At 45.8% G+C, this 23,663-nt stretch overlaps 1 protein-coding gene across 1 annotated transcript in view; it reads left to right on the plus strand.

Annotated features, from left to right (window-relative positions):
- Positions 1–1,587: 1,587 nt before the first annotated feature.
- Positions 1,588–23,663, plus strand: part of LOC116524022 (zinc finger protein 253-like) — a 33,822-nt gene continuing 11,746 nt past the window's right edge. The window contains exons 1-6 of the mRNA XM_032239120.1: positions 1,588–1,694; positions 1,822–1,889; positions 6,787–6,916; positions 7,432–8,146; positions 11,440–11,803; positions 16,286–16,341. Of these exons, the coding sequence (XP_032095011.1) occupies positions 1,589–1,694; positions 1,822–1,889; positions 6,787–6,916; positions 7,432–8,146; positions 11,440–11,803; positions 16,286–16,341 (1,439 nt within the window). The 5' untranslated portion in view covers position 1,588. The remainder of the gene's footprint in view (positions 1,695–1,821; positions 1,890–6,786; positions 6,917–7,431; positions 8,147–11,439; positions 11,804–16,285; positions 16,342–23,663) is intronic.

Below are 23,663 nucleotides of genomic sequence, written 5' to 3' on the forward strand. Positions count from 1 at the left end.
CATACCGTGTACGGGTTCTGGGAAGTCGGGGGGGGGAGGAGGAGGGGGGATGGGGGGAGGGAGGGAGGGGCACACACAAAAAAATTGTACTTCAATGTCTTAACGATTGACAAATGATGAAATATTTGTGTTTTTTTAAAAGAAATAAAATAAAAATTACCACTTTTATAAGAAAATTGCAAAATTGAGGCCATTTGTTGATCTTCATGTAGAGAAAAAAATGATCCCTTTGGCAAGGAGGGCTTAATGGCTTGTTCTGGTATTCCCATGGCTAAATGAACATTGCTATGAATTAAAAAAGCATTTGGAGATACACAGGTTTCATTGCACCCATTTGGAATTGTGTTACAGGACAGAGAGAGAATGGCTCGCCTTCCTTTAGCAAGTGAGGGAATTGGAAAAGACCCTTCCGATGCCCAGTCTGGAATCCATGGGGAGATCTGGGCAAGAAATGGGCAGAAGATGCTGGAAGAAGGAACCATCGTTTCACAAATTCAGGCTTTGAATTTCAGGAGCATCCAATATCAGGAGGATGAGGGTCCCCGAGGACTTTGTAGTCGGCTCCACTTCTTTTGTAGTCGATGGTTGGGACCAGAAAAGCACACAAAAGCGCAGATGCTGGACCTGGTTGTTCTGGAGCAGTTCCTGGCCCTTCTGCCCCTGCAGATTGAGAGCTGGGTGCGGGAGTGTGGAGCAGAGACCAGCTCCCAGGCGGTGGCCCTGGTGGAAGGCTTCCTCCTGAGCCAGGCAGAGGAGAAGAAGGAGCAGGTTGAGTTGCCGGTGAGAGGACTTCTTCTTGGGCCTGAATATAATAATATGTTCAGATTTTTGTATCAAATTTTTGTAGGTTTATTAAGATATAAAATGCAAGAAAATGAAAATAGTAGGAAAGGGGGAAAGGAAGTGAAAGAAGTGTAGGGTGAATGGGGAAAAAGAAAATCATTGAAAATCTGAATCTTTTTAGCACAGTCGAATAAATGGTAACATTACAAGTTCAATGTCTTACATTTACATACTTAATATGTACTAGCAAATTCTATATAACAACAAACTTATGTAATCAACAAAACTCAATCAAAGTTTCAATACAAAACCCAGCATTGGTTCCAAAGTAGAAGCAAGATTGGCTTGGTCTTTTCTTTAACTAAAGCAGTTAATTTTTCAATCTCTTCCATCGGTTTTCCCAACGACTTCTCCTTTGTGGCTATTAAAATGTCCGTCCGCTTTGCAAAGAGCATCCTTTCTGCTCTCAACATATATAACAGCAAAGTTATATATGTAGTTTCCATCCCTTTTTCTATTAAACCTAAAAGAAAAGTCTCTGGTTTGATTTTCATGCCCTCTTTGAGAATCTTCTGCAGTACAATATAAATCTTATCCCAGTATTTCTTTGCTTTGTTACAAGTCCTGCAGAGTTGGTAAAAAGTTACTTTTTTATATTTACATTTCAAACATGTATTTGAAATTCCTTTGAGATTTGAAAAATGTTTGGCAGTTTATCAGGTGTTAACTAGAGTTACACACCACTTCATGATGTGTAATGTCCATTAATTCTTTTTTTCCTGGATCCTATTTCAAGTCCTTCGCAATGGAGATCAGCGATCCTGAGAGAAAGAGGCATCTGTCAAATCTCCCTCAAGAACTGTCTTTCAGGGGGATCCCTCAGGAAAATCCAATTCAGGATACCTCAGGAGGTAATATAAGGTCTTTCCACTCCTTTGATAAATCCTAACTTTCTCATCTTCTCTGTGTCCTCTCCTCTATAGCAAACCTCCTCCCATTTTATTAATTATGCCTTTTGAAATTCTGTCTCTCTCACAGGGAATCATAGAAGGAAGTCGACTCTTTGTTTAGGGGGAGCAGAAACCATGATTGAACCTCCAACTCAGGTATGAGAATAACTTTGATTTACTAGTTTTCTATTTTTTCCCCTCAGGAAATCAGCCATTGTACATATTATAGGTAGTCTTTGACTTAGGACCACAATTGAGCCTAAATTTTTTGTTGTTGAGTGACACATTTGTTAAGTGAACTTTGCCCCATTTTACGACCTTTCTTGCCACAGGTGTTAAGTGAACCACGGAGGTTAGAAGTATGGTGGTTGTTAAGTGGCTTCCCTAATGAGTTTGCTTGTCAAAGGTTCACAAAAGGGGAACACATGACCCTGGGACCCTGCAACTGTCATAAATGTGATTCAGTTTCATCATGTGCCCATGGGGATGCTGGAACAGTCGTAGGTATGAAAAACAGGCATAAGTCATTTTTGTCACTGTCATTGTAAATCCCTAAAACATGTTGTATGTTGAGGACTAGAGGGGCACATAACTAAGGCAAAGATGAAGTGAGGAAAGCTAATGAAGTAATGTTTGTTACAAAAAAAAGTGTCTTTCAACATGTTAAACCTAAAAAGAAGTCAAGGACACAATTGATCCTTTGGTGGCAGAAAGTGGGAAGAAGGTGACAAGCACAGGGAGAAAGTAGAACTACTTAACTCATGTTTTTCATCCACCTTTACACAAAGGAAAAAAACAGTCCAGTTTATCAAAAACAGCACCACAAAAAACAGATTAGGAACACAAGTTAAAATAAGTAAGTGAGCATCTGTCCTTCCTAGATGAGAAGACCAATAAAGTATACTGGAGGCTAAAGCATATAAAGAACGGTTGCTGGAATTTGGTATGTCTTTTTTAATGAAAAGAAGGACTAGGGGTAACATGACAGTATAGAGTTTCCTGCCTAAGCAGGAGGTTGGAGTAGAAGACCTCCAAGGTCCCTTCCAACTAAACTATTCTAACCTATCCTACCCTATCCTACCCTACCCTACCCCCTATCCTAAATGGTGCCCCTTTTGTAATTAATTGAGTTGAATTTGTGCTATGAACCTGAAAAATATTTCAATATTCAAAGTAGCAAATTTCCATTTTTCCAATGCTTCATTTACAATCATTAATAAGAAAAATACATGGTTAATAGTTAAGATTATTCAAATACCAGGCTAGTCGAAATATAGAAATGTCTGCAAGTAAAAAGTGTTTTGAAAGAATAATTAGCCAAGGACCTATTAGCTTAGAACAGTGATGCCGAACCTATGGCACGTGTGCCACAGGTGGCACGCAGAGCCATTTGTCAGGGCACGCGAGGCGCTGCCCTGTCAACTGACCAGTGCGCATGCATGCGCCAGTCAGCTGTTCACCCTTTTTTAAAGCCGCTTTTCGCCCTCCCCAGGCTCCAGAGGCTTTATAGGAGCCTGAGGAGGGCGAAAAGAGCCTCCCCCGCCCTCCAGAGGCCCTCCAGAGACTTCATGAGCTTCCCTAAAGCTTCCAGAGCGCAAAAAAACATGCCCTACGGGCAAACCGGAAGTTTGGGAACAGACTTCTGGTTTGCTCAGAGGTTTTGACTGCTCCGGAGTCTTCGGGGAAGCCTCCTGAAGATCCCTCAAGCCTTCGGAGCGCTCAAAACGACCTTCCGAGCAAACCAGAAGTCACTTCCGGTTTGCTCGGAGGTTCGTTTTGACTGCTCCGGAGGCTTCCTGAAGGTCTCTGAAACCTCCGGAGGGTTTCCGGGGGGCGGGGGAGGCTGTTTTCACCCTCCCCAGGCTTCTATAAAGCCTCTGGAGCCCGGGGAGGACAAAAAAAGCATGCAAAAAATGGGGGGAGTGCCTGTAGTGCACGCATGCGCACTGGGGGGTGCACATTGAATTATGGGTGCATCACGCCTGCACACGACCCCCCTGCGCTCCCCCCACTTATGCCACACGAGCCAAAAAAGGTTCACCATCGCTGGCTTAGAAAGTAAATTCTTCTGACTTGTGCCTGGATTTGGAGGCCAAACAATCCAGCTTTGCACAGGCTAAGAATTGTCTTCAATGGAAAACATTCTTCATTTTCTTATTTACTGTCCAGCCAATGGCTCAGACTACTAGCAGCTTACTTACAATTTGAGGAGGAGCAGAGTCTCTGGGTATTGATGGTACACCACACAGACCCCTGGTTGAGCTCTCCCAGCACTTTCATGAAGGTGTTGAGGATGAACAGGATAGGTCCATTATTAAATTCATGTATTTTCTTATCTTTATCTTCTATATCTTCATTCTCCCCTTTAATTTTGGGGGCTCCAACCCTATCATCTTTTGCTGTGAGGAAGACTAGTCTTTCCAGTTTTTTCTCAATTCTCCCATATCCTTCCAATAGATTTTGAATTCCAGCCAAGATATTTTGGAATTTTAAAGTTTCCTCATCTAAGTATTGATCCATGTTTCCAAAAAAGAAGAGAGAAAGAAAAAAAAACCCAATAATGACTGCCAGTCTAGTCTTCCAGGCTTCTCTTAGCTTTTATTTTATTTAAGTTGACTTAAACACAAGTTCTTTTATGCTCTTCAAAGGGGAAGGGTTCTGTCCCCCCCTTTCTTTCTTTCTTTCCTTCCTTCCTTCCTTCCTTCCTTCCTTCCTTCCTTTCTCTCCTTCCTTCTTTCTTTCTTTCTTTCTTTCTTTCTTTCTTTCTTTCTTTCTTTCTTTCTTTCTTTCTTTCTCTGCCAAAATAGTTCTCAGAGGCACCTGTGAAAACAGTTGGTGCCCTTGGTTTTTTTATCAGTTTCTGCAAACAAGTTGCAAACCCTTCAGCTGCAGAGTTAGTAAAGTCAAATAAAGAAAGAGATGCGTTGTTTCAGAAAAAAAACCACCTTCGACTGGCAGTTAATTTTCACCTTCTGTAGGAAACAAAGTTCTTTAGATTGCTTTTAGTGTGATTTAATAACAAATAGTAGGAAGAACTGTTAAAATAAAAAGGAAGGTTTTAATCCAGAAGTCAAAAAATAAGCAACAAGAAGCAGAAGAAAAAAAATATATCAATCCGTTCACTTTAAGAGGAGAAATGGAGAATGTGATGAACATTTCAATCCACAAAAAATAGTTACAATGAAAAAGGGGGAAAAAACCCTTTCCACAGCGATCCCATTAGGATTATTTTCGCAGCTCAATTCTTTTGTTTAAGGATCAATTTGGCTTTAAGGAAATATTTCTTTGGGCAGTCTTTAGCAAAATAGAAAAAAATACCTCACCAATGGACTCACTTTCTCTTTTCACTTCCTTCCTCCCAGAGCATCCCGACTTTATCAGCCTAGGGCTGCCTGTTCACAGCGGGCTTGAAGCACTTCCCTTGGGTTTAACAGGGATTTTGCGATATCCCTGAGACCAGCAAGACTTTGTCTTCCTGATCACTGTCTCTACAGGACAGTTTAGGTCTCAGTGGACCCCCCAGCGGCAAAAGTGTCAACGGTGGTCTCAGAGTGTTGAGACCGCACGTTGTAACATCGTGACCTGGCTCCTGCTTCCAGAATGAATAGTATTTTGATGAGGGTTTGCTGGCTGTTTGGTAGATCAGTTGATCCAGAAGAAAACAGGGCTAATTTAACTTGAATGGCACTGAAAGTCCTACAGAATCATTCAAGTTGATAAAAACGGCGTAAAATCTTTCTTTCATCAAATGCTTTTTGTTCTGTCAATTTTGTCATCTAAACCACAGATCCTTACTAAACATAGCCATTTATCCTTTTTTTAAAATAATTTATTTTTTATTTTCAAAACAAACACAACACATCCTTCTTTACATACTGTAGAAAGTGTATCAGTTGGTTTCAGAAAGACTTTCGTGCATCTCTTCAGTCAACAATCATAATTCATATTAACTCAAGTATTTTAACTCAGATATTTATACATGTTGCCATCATCATTCCTCCATTTTCATTTGACTATAATTGTTTAAACATCCTTCATCATAAAATATACCAAGATTTACCACATAACTACATACTGGCATTTCATTTACTATTTCCAAAATCCTCCATTAACACTGAATCCTTATGTCCTATTCTAGCTAAACATCCATAATATTTAATAATAACATTTTCTGTTCCTCCTTTCCAAATCACTGTTTACAGTTTACATAGAGTTGCCTTATGTTGTACCCATACCTATATATAGATTGTTACCATTATCCCTCCTTTATTTAACTATATCGTGTATCAAAACATTTCCCCCCTAATAATCAAGACTTTAACTGTATCTAACTTAGTTCTTTTTTATTAACCTTTATATATAATCCAAAAGGATTTCTAATCTTCCTTTCATGGGTACCATTCAATATTCATATCTAATTATTACTTATCATAACACTACACATTGTATACATTAGTAACTTTATCAATTATTTATTTAACTATATCTATTGTCACTAAATTTCACTAAGTTTAACTAGTTTTAAATTGTGCTTTTCCATCTATCAACCTGTATCTTTCCAGTAGCAAAACAGCCCATATCTTCTGCCATTTGTGGTGTCAGTCCTCTAATCATCTCCTTAATCAACTTTGTATGGACTCCTCTTAGCAACTCCTTGCTTATAAAATCTCTCATGTAATTTAGATGCCCTTTTTCTGTTTCCTTAATTAGCTTATCTTTGATTGTCAAAGTTGTCAAATGGTTATTTTTGTTGCTAGCTTGAAGAACTCTTGCATCGATCAGGGACTTTGTGATGTCCCTGAACACAGCAAGATGTATTCTTCCTGTTCACTGTCTCTTCGAGAAGGTTTAGGTCCGATTGGACCACCCAGTGGCAAAAGTATTGGCTGCGGTCTCGGAGCATCGAGACTGAACGTCTATATCGTCGCGAAGTTGGATCCTCCTCAACATAGCAATTTATCTTAATGTCTATGTTTGCTTTAGAAATTCTTAATAATAGGAAAAATCCTGCAGTTCTTCCTTGGTCTGTTCTGTATTTTTTTCTCCCTTTCAGGAGGTTCTTCTGCCCTTTGAGGAAGTGGCAGTTTATTTCTCCGAGGAGGAGTGGTCTCAACTGGATCCTGACCAAAAAGCTCTGCATTGGGAAGTCATGCTGGAGAATTATAAGAATGTGGCCTCTCTTGGTAAGAGTTTCCTACTCTCCAGGCAGAGAGTTCAGGAAGACATTTTGTAGTTAGATGCCATTAGCTAGTTCTTATGAAAACATTTATAAATTGATATCTTCAGAGAGAGAAGGGAAAGTTTTGTTTTTCTAGTGCTCCTAGGAAGGAAATAGGTTTATGGCATTTTGCTTAGATATATCCTATCTAATTTATATTTCTATATAAACATTTTATGACAAAATAATTCCTTGGTTTGAGGTAATGCCAAATTTCATCACACAGATTTCAACGATTTTGGCCCAGATGCTTCCTATCAAGAGTTGCCATTCAGGTTTTTTGACTTAAATGTCTTTTCCAAGATTTTATCCCTCATCCAAAGAGATACTATCATTTCTATACCATGCCAATATTAGGATACAAATATGCAGTATATATTAGAATTTGGCACAATACCTGAAGGCAATCAATATGACTTCTGACAGAGTGATTTTTTCCCCTAACCTTTCTCCCACTTTCATTTCTCATTCCCTTTGAAGGTGATAATGAGAATTATAATAAAGACTCTGCAGAACCAATCAAAGTGTTCAGAAAAGGAGATGCAATGAAGAAACCTGCAATTCAAACAGATTTCCAAAGGCAGGAGAGAAACCTGTTGAATAACTGGAATAAGGAAAGCTCATGTCCTTCGATTGTTACCAAGATGCAGAACTTTTCTGATCAACAAGAAAAACTAAAGAAGAAATATATTGAAAAGCCATATAAATGCATGGAGTGTGGAAAGGGTTTCAGAAGAAACTGTGAACTTACATCCCATCAAAGGATCCACACGGGGGAGAAGCCATATAAATGCATGGAGTGTGGAAAGGGCTTTAGTCAAAAGAGCAAACTTATTACCCATCAAAGGATCCACACAGGGGAGAAGCCATATAAATGCATGGAGTGTGGAAAGGGCTTCAGAACAACAAAAGATCATGCAACCCATCAAAGGAACCACACAGGGGAAAAGCCATATAAATGCATGGAATGTGGGAAGGACTTCAGAGCAAGCAGTAAACTTATACGCCATCAAAGGATCCACACAGGGGAGAAGCCATATAAATGCATGGTGTGTGGAAAGGACTTTAGCCAAAACATTCACCTTACTACCCATCAAAGGATCCACACAGGAGAGAAGCCATATAAATGCATGGAGTGTGGAAAGGGTTTCAGAAGAAACTGTAAACTTATATTCCATCAAAGGATCCACACAGGGGAGAATTTTGATTTGATTTGATTTGATTTGATTAACATTTGTAGGCCGCCCTTTTCCCTGAGGGGACTCAGGGCGGCTCACATAAAATCAGGGAGGGGAAAATACAACAATGACATAGACATATATAATAAAAGTAATAAGCAACATACATTCATCATTCGGGAGGGGCAACTATCCTTGTCCCCAGGCCTGACGGGCTAGCCAGTTCTTCAAGGCTGTGCGGAAGGCCTGGACGGTGGCGAGGGTACGAATCTCCACAGGGAGTTCGTTCCAAAGGGTCGGGGCTACTACCGAGAAGGCCCTCCTCCTTGTAGTTGCCAGCCGGCATTGGCTGGCCGATGGAATACGGAGGAGGCCCAATCGGTGAGATCTAATTGGTCGCAGGGAGGTAATTGGCAGGAGGCGGTCTCTCAAGTATCCGGATCCACTACCATGCAGGGCTTTATGGGTGACTAATAGCACCTTGAAGCGCATCCGGAGATCGACAGGTAGCCAGCGCAGCTCGCGGAGGATAGGTGTTATGTGGGTGAACCGAGGTGCACCCACAATCACTCGCGCGGCCGCATTCTGTACTAGCTGAAGTCGCCGGATGCTCTTCAAGGGCAGCCCCATGTAGAGCACATTGCAGTATTCCAGCCTAGAGGTCACAAGGGCCCGAGTGACTGTTGTGAGTGCCTCCCGGTTCAGGTAGGGTCGCAACTGGCGCACCAGGCGAACCTGGGCGAATGCCCCCCTGGTCACAGCCGTCAGGTGGTGGTCAAACGATAGCTGTGGATCCAGGAGGACTCCCAAGTTGCAAACCCTCTCTGAGGGGTATAAAATTTGACCCCCCAGCCTGAGTGATGGAATATTGGTCGAATCTTTGGGAGGGAAACACAACAGCCACTCGGTCTTTTCTGGGTTGAGCACAAGCTTGTTAACCCTCATCCAGTCCATAACGGCCTCAAGGCCTCGGTTCATCACGTCTGCCGCTTCATTGAGGTGGCACGGGGCGGACAGATACAACTGGGTATCGTCCGCATATTGATGGTATCTGATCCCGTGCCTACGGATGATCTCTCCCAGCAGTTTCATGTAGATGTTGAATAGTAGGGGGGATAAGACCGAGCCCTGAGGCACCCCATATGTTAGGGGCCTAGGGGACGATCTCTGCCCCCCCACTAACACCGACTGCGACCTGTCCGAGAGGTAGGAGGAGAACCACCGCAACACGGTGCCTCCCACTCCCACCTCCCGCAGTCGTCGCAGAAGGATACCATGGTCGATGGTATCGAAAGCCGCTGAGAGGTCAAGGAGAACCAGGATGGAGGAATATCCTCCATCTCTGGCTCTCCAGAGATCATCAGTCAATGCGACCAAAGCGGTTTCCGTGCTGTAACCGGGTCTGAAGCCTGACTGGAAGGGGTCGAGATAGTTAGCTTCATCCAAGGACCGTTGGAGCTGAAAGGCCACCACCTTCTCAACAACCTTCCCAAGAAAGGGAAGGTTGGAGACTGGGCGATAGTTATTAAGAACAGCTGGATCCAAAGATGGCTTTTTTAGGAGGGGTCTCACCACCGCCGCTTTCAGTGCGGCGGGGAAGTTCCCCTCCCGAAGAGAGGCGGTCACAACCGCCTGGATCCAGCCTCGTGTCACCTCACTGCTGTTAGTAACCAGCCATGAGGGACACGGGTCCAGTACGCAGGTGGAGGCACTTACAGCCCTCATGGCCTTGTCCACATCCCCGGGGGTAACATCCTGAAACTCAACCCAGAGATGTTCTACCTGATCCTCTTGTGCCTCGGCTGGAACTGCGGGGATGGAGTCCAAGTCCGACCGAAACTGAGCAATTTTGTCCACTAAGAATTGGGCATAATCCTCAGCTCTGCCCTGCAAGGGTTCCCCCGCTTCCCTTTTATTTAATAGGGAGCGGGTTATCTTAAACAGGGCGGCTGGGCGGGACTCAGCGGACGCAACCAAGGTGGCTATGTGAGATCTTTTCGCTGCCCTAAGTGCCCTGGTGTACTCCTTGGTGCAGGTGGTTACCATTGCTCGGTTCGATTCGGACTTATCGGACCTCCATCGGTGCTCTAGGCATCTCCTCCGGCGCTTCATCTCCCGGAGTTCCTCGGTGAACCAAGGGGGTCTCCGGGATCCGCTGCCTCGGAGGGGCCGTAGTGGCGCAATCCGGTCGAGGGCCTCCGATGCTGCTGAGTGCCAGGCAGCAACCAGAGTCTCTACCGGACTGTGGGCGAAAGTATCAGGAATAACCCCAAGCTCTGTCTGGAACCTTAACGGTTCCATAAGTCGCCTGGGGCAGAACCACCTGGTCGGTTCCTCCTCCCTACAGTGGGGGTTTGGTCTCCGGAAGTCGAGCCTCAGTAGGTAATGGTCTGACCACGACAGGGGTATGATGTCGTTACCCCTCAGACCAAGATCACAAATCCACTGCTCCGAGAGGAATACGAGGTCGAGCATGTGACCCGCCGAATGGGTTGGGCCCCGAATTACTTGGGTCAAGCCCATGGCTGTCATGGAAGCCATGAACTCCTGCGCCCCATCAGAGTTTTCACCGAGCGAAGGCAAATTAAAGTCCCCCAGGACCATCAACCTAGGGAACTCAATTGCCAGCTCGGCTACCGACTCGAGGAGTGAGGGGAGGGCTGCTGCAACGCTGTTGGGAGGCAGGTACGTTAACAGCAGACCCACTTGACCCTTGAGGTCCAACTTTATCAGCAGGGACTCACACCCGACAAGCTCCGGAGCAGGGACCCTACGAGGAACTAACGACTCCCGGATAACAACGGCCACACCCCCACCCCTTCCCTGGGCTCTCGGCTGGTGCAGCACCTGAAATCCTTCTGGGCACAGCTCTACAAGGGGGACTCCTCCCTCTGGGCCCAGCCAGGTTTCAGTAATACATGCCAGGTCTGCCCTCTCGTCTAAAATTAAGTCCCGGACGAGAGGAGCTTTATGTACCACAGACCTGGCATTTAGCGACAGCAGCCTGAGTCCAGGGTCCTGACTACTTGCGCCATCTGGTCTCGGAGTGGGACTCATAGGGCCGGAAGGAGGGATCTCTGTGATGTAGCGAACCCTCCTTCCCCGGTAATGGCCAGCCCTAAAGTCCCCGCCATATCTGCCCCTCCCTGTTACGACCGTAATATCCCGACCCTCTCCCGTGTCTCTGGTCCCCTCAACCACCCCCATGGCCCCCGCATCTCCCGGCAGGTCCTCCGAATCATACATACCCATGCACTCCCCCAAACAGTCCCCACGTAAAAGTTAAAAAACACAAAAATTTACAACAATATGAGAAGCCATATAAATGCATGGAGTGTGGAAAGGGCTTCAGAAAAAGCAATAAACTTACATCCCATCAAAGGATGCACACAGGGGAGAAGCCATATAAATGCATGGAGTGTGGAAAGAGCTTCAGAATAAGCAGTGGTCTTACATCCCATCAAAGGATCCATACAGGGGAGAAGGCATATAAATGCATGGAGTGTGGAAAGGACTTTAGCCAAAACATTCACCTTATTAACCATCAAAGGATCCACACAGGGGAGAAGCCATATAAATGCATGGAGTGTGGAAAGGGCTTCAGAAGAAGCAGTGATCTTACATCCCATCAAAGGATCCACACAGGGGAGAAGCCATATACCATAGTTTTTGGAGTATAAGACACACAGATTTTCACCCTCTTTTTTGGGGGGCGGGGGGAAAGGTACTTCTTATACTCAGAAAAATTTGGTAAATGCATGGAGTGTGGAAAGGGCTTCAGCACACCCCATAGTCTTATTTCCCATAACATGATTCGTAGACTAGACGTCCCGCTTTTGGTGGGACAGTCCCAATTTTTCACAATTTGTCCCGCGTCCTGCGGCGTTTTTAAAAAGTCCCGATTTTTTTAAAGAATGCATGACAAGTAGTATCTCAGTTTGACTCCAAAGATTTTAAGAAATCCACATGTGACTTCTCACTATTCTAGCTGAGAGTTTCCATTAGAGACCGCCTGAGCTGCTCCCTCCCATTGGCTGGTTGCTCGGGGCCATGCCTCTCCCCTTTTGCATCCCTATTGGCTGGCGGCCCTCTCCAGCTCTTTTCCCACCCACCCCTGCCCCCACGAAGCATCCCCACCATTTGCTTAATTGCTGCCGTATGGTCCTGGAACGGGTGTGGTGAATTTTCCTATGTCAAATCGGGTTCCCGCGCTTCCAAATGGAATTCATTCTCACCGTTCCCCCTTCAGAGAGTAAACAAAGGGCGAGAGCCCCCCGGATGGGCGGACGGGATAATTTCTAAGCGCTTGCCGCGAGTGAGTGGGCAAAAGGGCGTCGGCGGTGCATGAGGGTGAGGGAAGAGCGGGGTGGGGCCTGAGGGAAGCCATAGTGAGGGGGCTCGGAGGGACGGGGCAGCCAAGATGGCGGCGGCTGAGGAGGAGGAGGTCTTGCGGCTGCCGCTGCCACCGACATCGGCAAGAAATTGCAGGATGAGGTGAGGCCAGGCTGGGCCTGGCAAGGCTCCTTCCTGGGAGGGGCACTTCTGGGCACTCGAGGGTGGGGGCGAGAAGGAAAAGGGGGGGCAGAAGAGGCGAGGCCAGCTTTTGGGGGGGCAATCTGACAGGTCGAGGAGGGTGGGGCGAAGGGAAACCCTCCACTCGAGCCTTGCCGAGACACTGGACTTCACCACCCAGTGCTCTCCGCCAAGCCTGGTTCTGTGGGCACATGAGCCAGGCCATCCTGGACCCCACCACCCCGGTGGCCGCCGTGCAAGCCACCTCAGCAACCTGGTCTGGGTGAGCCGAGGGGAGGCAGGCGGGGATCTGGTTGGGAGAGGCTGGCAATGGGGGTGGCTTTTGAAAGGGTGGGGGGGCGTTGGGGGAAGGCTGCTTTGCAACCGTCAGCGAAGTCCCGTCTAAACTTATTGGTTCGCCCTCCCCGGCCTGGAGCAGACCGTTCTCGGAAAAGCTGGGTTCTTCCTCCCTCCCTCCCTTCTCTTCCCTTCTTCCCTTTCGCCTCCCTCCTCTCTTTCCTTCCCTCCCGTCTTTCCTTCCTTTCTTCCTTCCATCTCCTCCCCTCCCTCCAGCCCAGAGGAGAAGCAGCTACTTCTGGAACTTCTTGAGAAGTTTCCTTGCCTGCTTTTCTCCTTCTCAAATGCCTTCCAATGACTGGCCAAGCTCTCCTCCCCGGAGTCTCTTTCTTCTGCCTGGGAATGGAATGGGAGGGTGTTATTGATTAAAACTTTTGCCACCCATGCCCGTGGCAGCGGCGCCTCCCCTTCCGCTCGGAGCACCTGAGCTGGGCATCGCATTACCCCTGCCCCCTCCTGGCCACGGGAGCCAGTAGGAAGGTGGCGGAGAGGGTGGGAGCAGGAATAAAAGGCCCTAAGGCTTCTCAAAAGCACAGCGGAGGAGACGGCAGCGGCAGCAGGGGTAACGCGGTGCCCAGCTCAGGTGCTCTGAGTGGAGGGGGAGGGAGGCAGCACTGACACTGCCATGGGCAGGGGCGCCAGCGGGAGCTTTGGCAGTTTCACCTCCGCCGCAGCGCCAGGCGGCAAAATTTTTAATCAAGAACACCCCCCCCCCCCAATCAATGGTATCCCGCTTAAACAATTTTAAAATCTGGTCACTTTAGGTTAGAGAATGATGACATTTCTTTGAAGTAAGCTTCTAACTATCATTTTTTTGCTATGTCTTCATTCTTATATTTTTAATCCATATTTTATTCTACTTTAATAGTCTCAGGAGGACCTTTGTGAAGTAGGCCTTCCCAAGGTACTGGAGAGGGAATGAAGGATCAGATGATGGAAGTATGCACAGATGAGGCCCTGGGGATCCGAGGAGATGGAACCCAGGAATGGATGGAATAGACGTGAGAGTGAGGAATATGAATTCTGATAAAACATTTTGTGTTGTCTTCATTTCTTTGCCTTGACAATTAAGAGCTTTGCTCATCTCCTGTCTTCTCTCACTGAAGAGGGAGAGGGGTTGCGGGGAAGCGGTCTCAAAAAAGTTATCTGTTATGCATGCATTATTAGGGGAAGGGCAAAGGGTTGAACACGACCATCCCTTGACTATAAAAACTGCTGTAAGATTCTAGCTTTTCAGTACCGGGGACCTTATATCCTAGTACCAAAATAAAAGTATGATTCTATATCACACCTGGTATCCGGTGATTTATCAGCTTCGACACCAAGCAAGAGCCCAGATTTGGGGATGACACTGGCTAGCATTTCTACAAGCAGTTTCAAAGCAAATGCAAACAAACTTTATCTCTGCAAAGAACTGTACTTACAAATACAATACCGTAGTTTGCAAACTGCAGTACAGTGATTAAAAAGAAGCACAGTAGTTCCCAAAGAGCTTACAAACAATGCACACGTGACGCCTTCACGCTCCTGAGGCTTTCCTGACTTGTTGAGAGGTACCCTTCCCCCATGGGCTTTCCAAGCGAGGAGGCAGAATGTCCTCCATGCGAGAAAGCTGCCGAAAGGGTGTGCAATGCGAAAACAGGTTCCGGGGGGGGGGGGTTGGGGGGTGGGAAGGGGTGCTGAAATCCAAATAACCAATCAAAATTATCTGTTATGCATGCACGGGGGTCGCCATTACTGGAATAGATTCTAAAGCACACAATGTCACATAGGATTTGTTATGGGCAAAACAAAGCTGGCTCCATATCCTGAGCATACTACACCCAGACTAGAACCTTAGCCCACAGTATTAACTATTGAGCAAGCTGAAATTATTTCATCAGAAATGGACATTGAATGTAAAGATATTGAATTCTATGCCGACTGCAAGGTAATGCTAGGTTACATTGACAAGAGACCAGACAATTTCATGTTTATGGTAACAACAGATTTCTAAGAATTAGGAAATCAAGCTGTCCTACTGATCACAACCTCGCAGACCATTATACAAGAGATGTTGCTGCAAGTTACCTTAAAGACACTGTGTGGTTATCAGGGCCTGCATTCTTGTGCAACACAGATCAGATGTTCCTCAGGTCGATACATTCAACCTGCACACTCTGGTCTGGAAGTCCATCTTAAAGTTCCTTCACTTTGGATACTGGCCTCAGAGACTTGACTTGAATCACATAGATTTTCCATTTCTCAACCTGGAATTCAGTCATTAGGGCTACTACTTGCCTGATTCACATAGCTTAGTCACACAAAAGTGCCACATGCAGTAGCTGCAAAGGCTGGTACCATTGCCAACACTTCTGTTCAGTACTAGAATGTCAATCTCAAAATGTCATCATCCATACTGGGCAGTTTGAAATCTATCCCAAGAAATTGACTGTATGCTAAACTAAAGACTTATCCCTAGAGAGAGCTCCCTGAGGAAACCTGACCGGCTTCTTGACCAAAATGGTCTTTTGGGAGTAGGTGGCTGCCTAAAGGAAGAAAGATAGAAAAAGAGGAGAAAAACACTCCTGGAAATCAGCACATCGTTCTTTGATTGTGCTGCACTATCACCATGAAGTCAAACATCAAGGATGACTATTTAGAGAAGAAGCTATAAGAACTTCTGGTTTGTGGATAGTTGGAGCTAAAAGGTGTGTGGGGTAGGTAATCTTTGGGTGTATTACTTGTCGCAAGCTCCATGGTAGGTTACAAAAACAAAATATGGCTGATCTTCTAGCTGACACACTCAGCACAAATCCTTTCACTAACGTTGGCCTTGATGTCTTTGGCCCCTGGTCTGTGACCACACATCACACTAGAGAGTGTCAAGCAAACTGTAAGTGGTGGGCAGCCCAATTCACCTGTATGACCATTAGAAATGTCCGCACTGAAGTTATTGAATATGGATACTTCTAGCTTCATAAGGGCCCTCAGATGTTTTATTGCTATCTGAGGCCCTTTAAAAACATTCGTTCAGATAGAGGCACCAACTTTTGGGGGACAGCTAAAGAACTGCATGTTTCTTTGAATATTGACACCAACAGTGTAGAGCAGAGGTATCAAAATCAAGGCCCAGGGACCAGACCTGGACCATGGGGTTCTTAGACCTGGCCCATGGATCCACCCTGCAAATAGCAAAGGACCAACCTGCGGCAAAAACAGAGCTCGGGAGGGACAGATGTTAGAGAGGCATGCAGCCCTCACAAGCTCTGTTTTTGCAGGCAGAGGGCTGCAAGAAGCTGTTGCAGTCAAAAATGGAGCTTGCGAGAGCCATGTGCAACTCTCCCGAGCTCCATTTTCACTGGCAGAAGGTTGCAGGAGGCCGTCACAGCAAAAAACAGAACTCAGGAGCTCGTTTTAGCTGGCAGAGCACTCAGGCCACCACAGGCACCCAACACAAGTGACATTGAGCTGGCCACACCCATCCTGGCCCTCTGAGGTCAAACACAACCCTGATGTGGGCCTCATTGAAATAGAGTTTGACACTCCTGGTGTAGAGAGGTATCTAAGTGACCAAAGTTACACATGGAGTTTATACCCACCTCATTCTTCATGGCCAAACAAGATCCAGCAGTTTTTGCAGCCAGTGAAGGACCAAGTTTGTCTTTGTTTTACTGGAACTGAGTGGAGGATCTGCTCCTCCTGTAAAATAGGACATAAAGTGAGATTTGGACATTAAGAATGAACATACGGGGTCAGGCTGGATAGCCTCTCGGAGCCCCTTTCACCTTGTTATTATAAAGTAAAAGATGGAGTTTGAAGCTTGCAAAAGAACAGGAAGTTCTTACAAAACCACAGAGTTCAGCTAAAGTTCTTATAAAGCCACGTAGCCGTTATGAGACTAGAGCTCCATACCTGTGGCCCAGACAAAAGGGGAAGCAAGACAGTATCTGCTTATAAGGCTTCTTTCCTCAAAGTAACCAATCAGAAATGGGTTAAGTATTTCCGTGTTGTGCTGCTTTTGGCAAAGTATAAGACTGCTCTTACATTAGAAGAGTTGTTCAGAAGTTACATGCTAGCCTTTGACTGGCATTTCTGAACCCGGCTGCCAAATAAACAACTTCTTGATCCTGAGACGTCTAAGCCCTGTTATTTTCTGCTACACCTGGGCTTGAAAACTAGAGCATTGGTATTGCTTCTGTAAGTATTTTAAAGTATTCTTTTTTGTCACTCTATAGTTCTGTACAGCTTGTTTGTAAGCTCTTTGGGAACTACTCTGCTTCTTTTTAATCACTGTACTGCAGTTTGCAAACTACGGTATTGTATTTGTAAGTACAGTTCTTTGCAGAGATAGTTTGTTTGCATTTGCATTGAAACTGCTTGTAGAAATGCTAGCCACTGTTGTCCCCAAATCTGGACTCTTGCTTGGTGTCGAAGCTGATAAATCACCGGATACGAGGTGTGAAATAGAATCATACTTTTATTTTGGTACCAAGATATAAGGACCCCGGTTTGAAAAGCTAGAATCTTACAGCAGTTTTTATAGTCAAGGGATGGTCGTATTCAACCCTTTGCCCTTCCCCTAATAATGCATGCATAACAGATAATTTTGATTGGTTATTTGGATTTCAGCCCCGCTAACCGTTATGCTTGTTATGGTCTTGCAAAGTGTGCCAGTTATGTGGGTTTGGCGTTTTTTCTTATAAGCAGCTATTCTTGTTCCTAACATCCTGGCTAAAGGATTTAAGGTGCTAACTTTTGTCTCGTTGTTAATGTGCAGCCACCCCCTCCTTCCTATTGCAGAGCAGAATAAAAGAACAGATAGTTTTTTTGAGACCGCTCCCCCGCAAACCCCCTCCCTCTTCAGTGAGAGAGACAGGAAATGAGCAAAGCTCTTAATTGACAAGGCAAAGAAATGAAGACAACACAAAATGTTTTATCAGAATTCATATTCCTCACTCTCATGTCTATTCCATCCACACCTGGGTTCCATCTTCTCGGATCCCCAGGGCCTCATCTGTGCATCCTTCCATCATCTGATCCTTCATTCCCCTCTCGAGGACCTTGGGAAGGCCTATTTCCCAAAGGTCCTCCTGAGACTATCAATTCTTTTTCAATCCTTATTTGCTTATTGACCTCATAACCAGTTGTCTGAGTAGAGCGATCACACAGGGGATGAAGGCTATTCCTGCTACTCCACACAGCAACAGAAACAACAGCTGTTCGACCCATGAAAACCACTGATCTCTCCGTAATAATCTTGGTCCAATCTGGGATGCTCTGTCTTGTAGGTCTTTTGCAGCTTCTCTGACCATTCCTGATTTATTATAGAAACAGCATTCTTCTTCTCCTAAAACCAAACACAAACCACTTTCTCAGTTGTCGGGAGGTCCAGCCCCCATCGATTTTGCATGACTATTGCTGCCAAGGAGTCAGTCTGGTCTTGCAGTTCAATTAAGTTCGTGCAGTCTGACCTAGGCTATGTTGCAACTCCTCTGACAGCTGCTTAAACTGCACTGTAGAGTGAGCTAGGCCACCCACCCCTATCCCAACTGCTGTGCCTATCCCCAGGATCACTAACAGTGGAATCACTAGTGGCACTCTCTTCTGAACATGGCCTAAGAGAAGGACTGGGAGGGACTGTTCCCCAGCAACAACACCCATCCTTGGGATGAGATGTACCAAGGTAGATGTCCCAGTCCATTTGCAAGTCAAACATAACTATGAATTCCCCCCTCACAGGCATAAGACACCATTTTCTTCCAAACAAACTGCCATGCTCATGGAGAAAGTGGGAAAGCGCTTGTATTCATTATGCCAGATCCTAAAGTCCCTGCCAAACATGCCACTTACGGTAATGGCTGGAGTAGAGGTTCTTTGTGTCACTGGACTTGATAAAAAAAAAACTTGGAAATGAAAAATGTTTTATCCATGTTTCAATCAAAGGACATAAGTGATAATACAATCATGTTGTTAAATAGATTAATAATGATACAATGAAAGACAGACATATATATGAATTGAATAATTTAGAATATTTTGTTTTAAAATGAAGGATAAAGATAATAATGAATCTATGTATATTTGATAGATGATTGGTGATATTATGCATAACTCTAAGTAGTGATGTATATTATAAAGATATCTCATTGATAAGTAGTTTAATAAGGAAGTAATGAAAGATTGGTACGTGTATGAAGTGAATATTTAGAATACTCTGTTTAAAAATGAAGGGATAACATTTGTGTTTGAATTTATGATGTACAAGGGCAACAATGAATATAAGCATACTTGATGGATGATTGGCAGGACTATGCATAATTGAAAATAGTGAAGTATAAACATAAACAGTTGGAAAATTCTTTCACACTGTAAAAATGAGGTTCTTGTTAAGAAATTTCCCCCCTAATGCCAGTACTTGAAATACGAAGCTCTTTACTAAAGTATAACATTGCCAAAAGCTTCCCAATCAAGAAGCCCATCCTGGCCCCCATAGGAAACATACCATTTCTCTGCTCTTTTCATGAGCACCTTCCATGCCCATAAAATCCAACCGGGGGGGGGGGGGCACTTCAACTTTGGGCCCCTGTTACAAGTTGGGAAGGCAATGACGGCATTCAGTTTTTGTCTTTCTATGACACTAGACTCTCTCTCTCTTTAACCACATGTGTTGTGCAGGAGTTTAGAAAGGCAGAAAGAAAATCTGAAAGATCCAGAGGTGGAAAAGGTAGGTGTGTGTCTGTGTGTGTGTGTGTTCTCACCGAAAGAGAGACAGTGGGTTCTCATTCTAAAAACGGGAAGAGAGACATGCCTAGTCCTCATCCAGGTTCACATTTTTTTGTTTTAGGAGTGGGAGAAACTCCCCCATATCCCATGTTTCCCTCCCATCTAGCCGCCCTTTTCCATGATTGTAATAGGTATGGGGAGAAAGCAGAGGTCACGCATGCTGCCCTTGGAATAAATCCGGGTCCTCAAAAATGAAAGTGGGGGAGGGGAACCTGGAGAGTCCTTCCCACCCCATTTCCTGGTGAAAGCTCCTGTGTAGGGGGAGAGCTTGCATGGCAAATCTCAAGCAGGAAATAAGAAATATATTTGCAAGGAAGTGTTGAAAGAAATGTCCTTCTGGGTTCGACTCCAAGTGGGGAAAAAGACACTGGAGACATGGAGGCTGCTTGGAAAGATGGTTTATTGCAGAGGTGGGTTCCTACCAGTTCGCACCTATTCGGTAGAACCGGTTCGTCAAATCTACCGAACCGGTTAGAAGAGGTTCCACCAGTGGACCCGGAAAGCAGGCCACACCTACAGAAGAGGTTCCAAACTTTTTTGAAACCCACCATTGGTCCTTGGATTTGATTATTCTACACTATCATGCTCATATTTATAAAAGTCAGTGCCTCTGTGAAAGATAAGGATGACTACTGAGTTTGTGGTGCAATCAGAACATTGTGTGTGTGTGTGTTGTTTTTTTTAATATTAAAATTTTTTAATTTTTAATTTAAAACAAATACAACATCTTTCTTTACATGCTATAGAAAGTGTATCAGTTGGTTACAAATAGACTTTGTTGGGCAGGGCGGGCAGGGGGCGGGCGCGGCCTCGTTTCCAATTGGGGGGGAGACATCCACTGCATGGATCCCCCAATTGGAAATGAGACAGCTGTGAAAGATGTGTGGGTCGGGAGCCCATTCGCCAGGGGGAGGGGTCCCCCTCACATTCCTCGTTTTCCCAGATGGGCTCCGGAATCATCGCCAGCCGTGCAGAGCCTCGCTGTGGCTCCAAGCCATTGGAAACATAGGCACGTGGCATGCTCACACCCTGTAAATTACAGCCTCGGAGACTTTCGCCCAGTGAAAAACGCCACTGCCAGGTTCTTTTAACTTGTGATTAAAGGTGACCACAGTATGTGTGTCTCTGTGTATGAGACAGACATACAGAGAGACAGACAGACACACAGAGTGACAGAGATGGGGAGGGAGGGGAGAGACAGCAGACAGGCACACACACACACAGAGGCACACAGAGAGAGAGAGACACAGAGAGAGAGAGACAGACAGACAGGCACACACACACAGAGTGACAGAGATGAAGGAGGCAAGAAGAGACAGAGAGAAAGAGAGAGAGAGAGAAACAGAGTGATTAAGTGAGTGAGTGAGAGACAGACAGACTGACAGACACACACACACACACAGAGTAACAGAGATGGGGGAGGAAGGGGAGATTAGATTAGATTGTTTATTTGTATGCTGCCCTTTTCCCTGGGGGGACTCAGGGCGGCTCACAATCCAAGGGGGGGGGGAAGACAAACTTTTACATATAAGACAATACATTATTAAAACGCAACATTCATACCATTCGGGCGGGTTACAATCTTTAGCCCCAGGCCTGACGGGATAGCCAGATTCTAAGGGCTGTGCGGAAGGTCTGGAGGGTGGTGAGGGTACGAATCTCCACGGGAAGATCGTTCCATTGGGTCGGGGCTACCACCGAGAAGGCTCTCCTCCGCGTGGTGGCCAGTCGACATTGGCCAGCGGATGGAACTCGGAGGAGGCCTAAACGATGAGATCTAATGGGTCGTGTGGAGGTGATCGGCAGTAGGCGGTCTCTCAAGTACCCAGACCCACTACCATGGAGGGCTTTATAGGTGGCAAGTAGCACCTTGAAGCGTATCCGGAGATCGACAGGTAGCCAGTGCAGCTCACGGAGGATAGGTGTTACGTGGATGAAACGAGGTGCACCCACAATCGCTCGCGCGGCTGCATTCTGGACTAGCTGAAGTCGCCGAATACTCCTCAAGGGCAGCCCCATGTAGAGCACATTGCAGTACTCCAGCCTAGAGGTCACAAGGGCACGAGTGACTGTTGTGAGAGCCTCCCGGTTCAGGTAGGGGCGCAACTGGTGCACCAGGCGAACCTGGGCAAATGCCCCCCTGGTCACAGCTGATAAATGGTGTTCGAAAGTCAGCTGTGGGTCCAGGAGGACTCCCAAGTTGCGGACCCTGTCTGAGGGGTATAATGTTTGACCCCCCAGCCTGAGAGATGGAATATTTGCCAAATTAGTGGGAGGGAAACACAACAGCCACTCGGTCTTATCCGGGTTGAGCACAAGTTTGTTGGCCCTCATCCAGTCCCTAACGGCTTCGAGTCCCTGGTTCATCACGTCCACCGCTTCATTGAGTTGGCACGGGGCGGACAGATACAGCTGGGTATCGTCCGCATACTGATGGTATTTTATCCCGTGCCACTGAATGATCTCGCCCAGCGGTTTCATGTAGATGTTGAAAAGTAGGGGAGACAAGACCGAACCCTGCGGCACCCCATGTGTTAGGGGCCCAGGGTTCGATCTCTGCCCCCCAACTAACACCGATTGCGACCTGTCCGAGAGGTAAGAGGAGAACCACTGCAAAACAGTGCCTCCCACCCCCACCTCTCGCAGTCGTCGCAGAAGGATACCATGGTCGATGGTATCGAAAGCCGCTGAGAGGTCAAGGAGAACCAGAATGGAGGCATGGCCTCGATCCCTGGCTCTCCAGAGGTCATCGGTCAATGCGACCAAAGCGGTTTCTGTGCTGTAGCCAGGTCTGAAGCCGGACTGGAATGGGTCAAGATAGCTAGCTTCCTCCAAGGCCTGCTGGAGCTGAAAGGCCACCACCTTCTCAACAACCTTCCCCACAAAGGGGAGGTTGGAGACTGGACGGTAATTGTTAAGAACAGCTGGATCCAAAGATGGTTTCTTCAGGAGGGGTCTCACCACCGCCGCTTTAAGAGACAGAGAGAAACACAGACAGACAGAGGCACAGAGAGAGATAGACAGAGAAAGACATACACAGAGAGAGTGAGAGACAGACAGACAGACACACAAACACACAGAGTGACAGAGGTGGGGGGGAGGGAGGGAGAAACAGACAGAGAGAGACACAGAGAGAGACACACACACAGACTGAGTGATTAAGTGAGGGAGTGATTGAGTGAGAGACAGACAGACAGACAGACAGACAGACAGACAGACAGAGACACACAAAGAGTGAGTGAGACATACACACACACACAGTGACAGAGATGCGGAGGGAGGGAGGGAGGGAGAAACAGACAAAGACACACACAGAGAGAGAGACACACACAGAGTGAGTGATTAAGTGTGTGAGTAAGTGAGAGACAGATAGACAGAGACACACAGAGTGTCAGAGATGGGGGAGGGAGGAGAGATACAGAGAGAATGACAAAGAGAGACAGAGGGGGAGGGAGGGGGAGAGAGACAAAGAGCCACACAGACAGAAAGAGAGAGAAAGAGAAAGATATATTCTCTTAACATATAGATATATTAAGAAATATTTCACAATATATAATTACATATTGTTTTTGTGATTAATCACTATGCTTTAATTATGTTCAATTTATAACAATAAAAATACATCCTGCTTATCAGATATTTACATTACGATTCATAACAGTAGCAAAATTACAGTTATTTGATATTGCAGACCAGAGCTGTCAATTAATTGCTTGCATGGGGACCGCAAATGGAAGTTCAGTCTCAGATAACTCTAGGCAGTTGAAATTAACCGGCGCCCCCCCACCCCTAAATAACTGAGCAGTATTCCCAAATGAGGCTCTTAAGCCGCACGTTGAGCGCCAAGATTGTGAGATAAAACCCCCCAATTATTAAATCCTCACAACACAGAGACAAGTC

This window comes from Thamnophis elegans, chromosome 2 (assembly GCF_009769535.1).
Source record: "Thamnophis elegans isolate rThaEle1 chromosome 2, rThaEle1.pri, whole genome shotgun sequence".
Classification (NCBI taxonomy): Eukaryota; Metazoa; Chordata; class Lepidosauria; order Squamata; family Colubridae; genus Thamnophis; species Thamnophis elegans.